The sequence below is a fragment of the Ctenocephalides felis genome, unplaced genomic scaffold (assembly GCF_003426905.1).
Source record: "Ctenocephalides felis isolate EL2017-DRISC unplaced genomic scaffold, ASM342690v1 CF-g0.4_SCAFFOLD_01886, whole genome shotgun sequence".
NCBI lineage: Eukaryota > Metazoa > Arthropoda > Insecta > Siphonaptera > Pulicidae > Ctenocephalides > Ctenocephalides felis.
In genome coordinates this window covers 181,748,050-181,755,955 of record NW_020538040.1, presented here as the reverse complement: position 1 = coordinate 181,755,955, position 7,906 = coordinate 181,748,050, and the positions used below count along the sequence as shown (strand labels likewise).

General features: G+C 28.4%; 1 protein-coding gene across 1 annotated transcript in view; it reads right to left on the bottom strand.

Moving 5' to 3' along the window:
• LOC113376484 (paired box protein Pax-5) overlaps positions 1-7,393 on the bottom strand; it is an 82,557-nt gene extending 75,164 nt beyond the window's left edge. The window contains exon 1 of the mRNA XM_026616416.1: positions 7,339-7,393. Within this exon, the coding sequence (XP_026472201.1) occupies positions 7,339-7,393 (55 nt within the window). The remainder of the gene's footprint in view (positions 1-7,338) is intronic.
• Between the last annotated feature and the right edge of the window lie 513 nt (positions 7,394-7,906).

Genomic DNA, 7,906 nt, shown 5'->3' with positions numbered 1-7,906 from the left:
CTGCGATTTAAATATAGGCAAAAGTCGCCAATCATTTAATTGGTTTTATTCAAAAATACTACGATCGATTTTTTTTATAATTTTAAAAATGGAATCTATAATAAAAGTTCACATAAAATTTATCTACCTTTAGTAGAAACCGTCAGCCATTGTTAATCTCTAATTGTTTTCATTTAAAAATATGAGAAATCTATTTTTTATAAATCATTTTGTGCAGAATACAATTTAAATTTTATTCATACAATCTTCCAACTTGCTATATAACATGTTACATGCTATTATAATAAAAAAATATATCAACTAGTTTAAAATGTTTGTTTTGTTCGATTTTATTATTTAGTGTTTTTTTCATATGCTGAATGATGAGTCATATTAGTTCTGAACACAGTACGATTTTTAAGTAATTGAAAAGCGATAGACGTCCGTCCGAACATCAAATTATTGTCAATTTTATAATAATTAAATAATATATTGTTAATGTTAAATAAATAATGTTAACAGAAAATAATTAATTCTACAAAAGCTCAGTTGCACGCGGCGATAATGCGCAAAGCATTACTTTTCGATAAAATACTATTTCGATTTACAAAACTTTATAAGACCCCAATCCAAATTTAAAATGGATTAAATAAAAAAAATGATAAAAACATCTCTTATTTGTGATAAACCCCAACGTAATGAAATATAACTCCCTGCAAATGGCACAGATTCTCTTTATAGCCATCTGTTACGATTGATAACGCGATAAAAACTCTGAAAATGTGTATGGTCTTAACCCCACCAAATAAGCGAATGCTCATAAAAGTATCCGTGAATTACTGATAATGAATTCAATAAAAAAATAATTCTACAAACAGAGGAATTTTCTGAATGATTGCACAGAGATTAGATGGTTCCCCCGTTATAAATCGCGTATAGATGGATCTGTAAATCTGTATCGCGAAGCTCGTCCTGAGCACTAATTTCCGCAAGTGAGTGCTAATGCTGCCGGATCGCTCGCTACGATAACGTAACAACGTTGCCGAAAAGCCCGAAACACCGAAAGACCGAATGATACACACTTAGGCCAAACAGGAGAATAAATACGGATATATATGTAAGATATATATGCTGTATTTGGAGCAGATAGGTGTTATATGGACTAAATACCAATAACGATGGTAGAAAATATAAAAACATAGTACATACTTGTTTGATGAGATTCTATCGTTACCAATTATCTAACAGGTTTAGAAAACACTTGAGCAAACTATTTTTGTCATATTTGAATATAATTTCAAATCAAATAATAAAACTAATGTCGTTTTGAGTTCAATCTATAGAATTCAATTTACACAATGCAGCATTAACTAAAAATAAAACTTTTCTTCTCCAAAATAAAATGACGAACAATGACGCTGATCACAGAATTACAAAAACATGTGAACAGAATTTAGTGCGAGAACAAATATTTAGTGGATATAAACTTTTTCGTTAAAAAATTACTTTTTTTGAGATATACTCTTAATAATAATTCAAAAGATTTAAAAATACTTGCGCAAACTATATCATATTCAAGTATATAGTTAGAATTAATTTAAAAAAATAATTAATTAGCTAAAGTATTTTAGTGTTCGTCTTACATACATATGTAAAGAAAATTCTAAACTTATATTTTGAACTTCTATTTGAACTTAAGAATCCTATGATAATTCTTCTTAACTATGTAACTTTTCTCAGAAGCCAACCGAATAGTTTTTGGAAGTTTTCTAATAGTGATTATATATTTTTAACTTGACTCGCTAATGCCGGATAATTTCCACTCGGAAACATATCTCTATCTATATTTTCAAGTAAAAATGGATATCAATACTGCTTGATATCTGGATGTCTTGCAGAAGAAAACTTTTTTTTTTGGTTTATTTTTCATAGCAAGCTATACAAAGTACATTCAGCTACATTTGTTACAGTTATATATTATTTGTCTGCGATAGCGCCTTCATAGAAGTTATGTTATATTCTGTAGTAAGTCATTGCAGATTCTTTTTTTGAGACGCTTTGGTGGTAAAGGCTTGAGCAGATCAGACGCTAATACGTTTGGACGACGACTTAGACGAGCTTTTTATCTGGTGCAGTTGAAGCGATTTCTAATTGTATCTACATTACTCACGAGACAAATTAATATATCAAAATTATATAAAGTATTAATGTCCGAAACTTAGACATAAAAAATTTAATGATACGTCAAATAAACTTTTATATTATTCTCCATTCAATTTAAATTCCAATAAGTAATTTGATATAAGTAATGTTTAATGATATTTCTCAATATCATTTTTCGGATGCATTTATCCCAACAAGTGGCTTATCCTATATATAGGTATTACAGATGGATTTGTCAGGGGTGTTTTATCAGTGTTTAGGATCGTCCGCTTTTTTCTTTGTTCTACACTTAGTATTTATTTCGAACGAGACCATCTGCATAAATTCGCGCAATCTATCAATGGGTCGAGGAGACTTCACACGAATACCAATGAGATATTTCCACTCAATAAATACTTTGATTCGATACTTCTCTTGTTCACGCTTTTTTGTTGGTAGAAAGACGATTATATTTGAAATACTGATTACATTAATAAATAGTACTCTGTTAAATTTATAATTTGGAGTCTACGACAATTAGATAAACATATTCCTGTTTCTGAACAAACATCTTTCCGTCCATATTTTTGAAATCCATAAAAATTTCGAATATAATTTTACCGATTTCATACAAATTTTTCATTCCATGTCGCAAGTAAAACGCAACAAAAACTGTATAAAAGATACATGCGTCATCTGTTCATCCACATATGCCTATTTTGCATTTTGCGCAGAAAAAGCTAAATCAGAATACGGTACAAAATGGAAAGCAAACACAAAAAGTATGTAGAATGAATGTAACATGATCTAAATGTAATTTATTCCAAACCACAGAGTTCATTATTTCATTTAAATAAAGCACTCTACTCGACTCTATGCACATAACAGAGAGAAATATTCAACGGCTGAAACACTGAAACACGGGCACAAATGTGCTATAGATATCACTGTCACCGAGAAACGACACCGAGACCAGAAACGAAAGTAGAACGCCAAAAAATAAGGGAAAAACGAAAAATGTAAAAAGATATAAAAGAAAAAGAAATATTGTAATGCGATCATTCCGGTCAGGAATCCGCAATATGCGCCCCGTGAATTTAGAGCACAGGTCCATAAACGTATTCTTGCGACGAGCTTACGGTAAAATATCAATATACGTTTGAACCAGGACTATCTCCATATTCTACATTTCTACTTGGACGACGCTTCAACTGTCAAAAATGGTCCTATAAATTATTAACACACGTGGATTTGTGGATTTACAGAAAACGCCAAAATTTAGAGATGCAGTTAAATATATTAAAGATTTAAAAATAAGAACAGCTATAATATATACCATCTTTTTCATGATGCAATTCATACAGAAATTGGGTTTGAGCTGGATAATATAAAATTGAAAATAAGTGATATTAAAATTACCTGGATTTGGGGACATAATGGAATAGATGGAAAAAATGCAAATTAAAATAACAATAATGGAACGCAAAAAATGGTTTTTGCTCTGAAAAGAGATGTAGATAATTTTAGTAAAAAAACAAGTAGAAGCAGAATATTTGGGATAACATAAAAAAGGTAAAGCATATAAGACAATAACTACTAAAGTTAGAAGCTTTTAAAACATGGTTGAAAAACGTTGAAACTGAAGATAGGAAATTTATAACTACGTTAAATATAATCAGAATAAACGTTGGTCACTTTCCAAGTCATCTAACTAAAATAAGTATTAAACCTTCTGCGTTCTGTGAATGTCGATGAGGAGGAAACTATAAAACATATTATTGTTGAATGCAACATATTTAAAAAACGAAGACAAAAAATGCTAAACAAATGACTATGTCTAAAAAAGTACAATTAAATCAATTGCATGAAATTGTATAAAAAAATATAAATATGAAAAAAAATTATATGAATTTATATTATATAGTTATGAAATTTTAATGTATTCAATTTAGCAATAAAATATATTGTATTTATTTTTTATTATACATGTATATTTATAAGTTACATATGACTAAATGTTGTTTAACGAAGTCAAATAAATTTAAAAAAAAAAAAAAAAATTATCAGTAGTAGATCTGGTAGTATACCAGTGTTTAGATTGTCAAAAATGTAATAAAAATATCTATACGCGAAATTTGCTTGATTTTATTTTAATCACGATTAATCACGTATTCTGAAGTCCATAGTATTTCCAGTTTCCGTTGGAAATCCCATTTTTAAATCACAAAATACAAGATTTATTTAATCGTTGCAGACCTAAATGTATGACGAGGAAAATCTAAGGTTTACTAGAGTTTGATAATAGAGTTGTTAGTCAAACCGAACAGTTTGCAATATTACAGAGGCCTATGAGAAGTAGTATAATTATGAAATACAAAATTTATTCAAACGTTGCAGAGCTAAATCTATGACTAAAAATTGAGTTCGTATTTTGTTCGAGTTCAACAAACATGCATCTACCTGGTATTTGTACTTACAAAGTTAACGTCTATTACACTCGTTATAAAAACTACAAAGGCAATCAAATTACGAGTATTTTTCTTCTGTTCAATTCAATTAGATGAAGGTAAAATAAAATAATATATGCATTAACAAAAATTGAATTTTTCTGAGTATTCGAAATGGAAAGGTCGCCCATCGTACACGTGCGTGGCCGAAGTGTTGTCAGCGTCTATTTGGCATCATCACCAGCCAAGGTTTGAGGGTGCATCCGAGTGGTTATTATTCTTATTACTCGACTTAATAATACGATACAGCCGCAAATATATATATATATATATATATATATATATATATATATATATATATATTTGGTATTCGTTCATTTAATTCGATTAATAATAGTCTACATCGGGAAATACGAGCGCACCCACAAACAGACAATGCCGGCATAATGGAAAAGCACTTAGAGTCTAGTTAATATTATCTCAGAGTGCCCCGGAGTGTTGTATTATTTATGGCTATCGGCGGTTATTTCATTGACTTGCCTGACAAAACGTATTTAATCTTTCTCATACATGAGAGGTTGTCACTTCAGATCAAATCAGGAGGTTTAGGGATGTTTGGGATTTCATAAAATTGCTACATCTCACCACTTCATTAGCACTACAGCGATTATATACTAAACAATAAAGCATCTGATATTTATGTATTTGTGATAATACAGTTATTATGGTGAAAATATATTAAATACATTCAAACAAAAATATTCATGATTTTCTTAAATATATTCATGGTGTAATATACCTATGACATATGTAATATATTATATTAGATTAATAATTTAAAACTGTAATATATATTTATATGTTCAGTGAGTCTACAGATCGCACACATGTTCTCCCAAAAAATTTCTTTTGAATAAATTGTAATATTCATATAAATATAATATTTTTAATGTTTTTTTTATATTTATTATTTAATAGACAATCAAAATACATTATTTCCACAAGCCTATAATTTTTAATATTTTAGTAACATTGTGTGGCATTTATAATATATCCTCATTATATTGTTAGTTTTATGTTTAATATAAAAATAAGCAAATGAAAACTAGAGCTAAAACCAAAACAAAAATTTGAAGAAGTTTTTGAAGAAAATATTTATAATTTCGTCATATTTTGGTTGTTTTTTTAATATTTTAATAATATTAATATTATTTATTTAGTTTTTTTAATATTTTTATTCATTGTTAAATATTTTCAATTTAGATTTATCTAAAAATATTTTAAGATTTTTTTTATTCCTTGTTAAATGTTTTCAATTTAGATTTATCTAAAAATATTTTAAGATTTTTTTTATTCCTTGTTAAATGTTTGCACGTATCAAGTATAAAAAAGTTTAAATAAATAATTGTCAATATTATATCATGTTTTAATTCAAAGAATGGGATGCTGTATATTTAAAAAAATTGGTATATATTAAAATTGATGTTTTTAAACAATTTATTTATATGATTTTTAAATCTTCACTGTCTTAATTAAGATTAGTTGCAAACTTAAATAAAAATTCGATGATATTTGCCGTCGCAAAAAAAACTATCGATCTGTTGCGTTCCTGACTTTTCGAAAATTTACGAACAGTATTTGAAGTTTTAGAATGAACTTTATGAATAGTTTTTAATATTTTTTTTGTACTTATAAATAAGTAAAGTTTATAATTTAAGTTAAAAATTTGAGAAGCTAAATGAAATAATGAAAATATTGTTTATGATAAATTTATTCTGAACATCTAGCGGAAAGATTAAAATTATTTTTCATACACTACTATTTATCTTGTGTATGTTATTAAAATCACAGAAAATTCTGATCATTGTGGAAAATCGTAACAATAAGGAAAATAAATGTATATGTGTATTTATTGGTAAATAAAAATCTAAATTTTAAATTTTTAAGACGTATATAAAATAACGCAAACAAATAACAAATGCCTAAAATCAACTATACATTCAAATTTGTTTTATTCATATCTAATATGAGCTTTTGATTTTTGTCTTATATAAGTAAATAGACTAGAAGAAATAATGTGCATATTTAAATTTATTGATATTTTTACTTAGAAAATTTAGAAATTTTACGAGTCATGAAAATCTAAACCTGGTAAAACTTTTTGGAATAATGATTTCAATATTCGCCTGCAAAAACAAATCGCTGATAATTTTGTTATATATTTAGGCAGTCAGAAAATTTAGGAATCTTCTTCTTTGAAAAGATTCCGTAATAGTTTAATATCTCTAAGGCTGTAATTGATATAGGTAATGAGGTACATAGGCCATTTTTTCTTATGATCTCTTACGTTATAGTGCAATTAATTTAATTTTTTGGTTTTTGACACTAGTTTAACCTGAAGTCAGTGAAGGAAGTGAAAGAACCAAAAAATTGGTGAAGATCAAGTCATTGTTGCTAATTTCCACGATTGCGGTGCAAGTTTACAGATGTTGAATGAATTGTAAGATGCGTTGGGTTCGTGCTCGACCAAACTATGCTCGAAGGAACTATTTAAATTATGCTTTAATTATTCAAACCATGGATATTATGCTCTAAGCAACCATTTATAAAAGAGCAACCGTGTCAAATTTGAGAAAGTGGATGAAATGTTGGCAATAATTTATATATACACATATATACATGTACATTATATATATATATATATATATACATGTATATATGTATATATATAAACATACAACACTTAATTATGTAGACCTCTTGTGCTTACACGTGTAGTATTCCATCATGTTCTGGTTGTAGCGATAAGCCGTAGTAAGATCCATCTCGACTGTTATCGCCCTTATTTTAATATTGCACAAATTAAACTATCATACTGAATTATATTTAATTAAACCAAACTAATGTATAACTGTTTCGTATGTTCTGAGTAATGGGGTCCAAGCCCCGCAATTTGAACAATCGTCATGACACTATCACATAGGCACCAGCACAACAGTTTTTACATAAAACATATTTTAATTTATCACAATGTAAAGTAGATTGAACGGATTCATAATAGATTAAAGACAAACTAACTTTTCGAATTAATAGTTGTCATTTCAATATGTTTATACATTTGTTATGACAGTATCATATTGTACGTTTGGAATGAATTAAACGCGGTTTATAAGCGATTTCGACTGATTTTCATCGTCAGTACGTGGAGATGCCATGCGCAAAATTTTGGCATCGCTTGTTCGCGGGATCGGACGACGAAGCACTGATCGCCTGACGGCCGGTCGTTTCGAGAGATATCCGCAACCCCTTTGGCCGGGCGCCGCCCATGGGGTGTATTC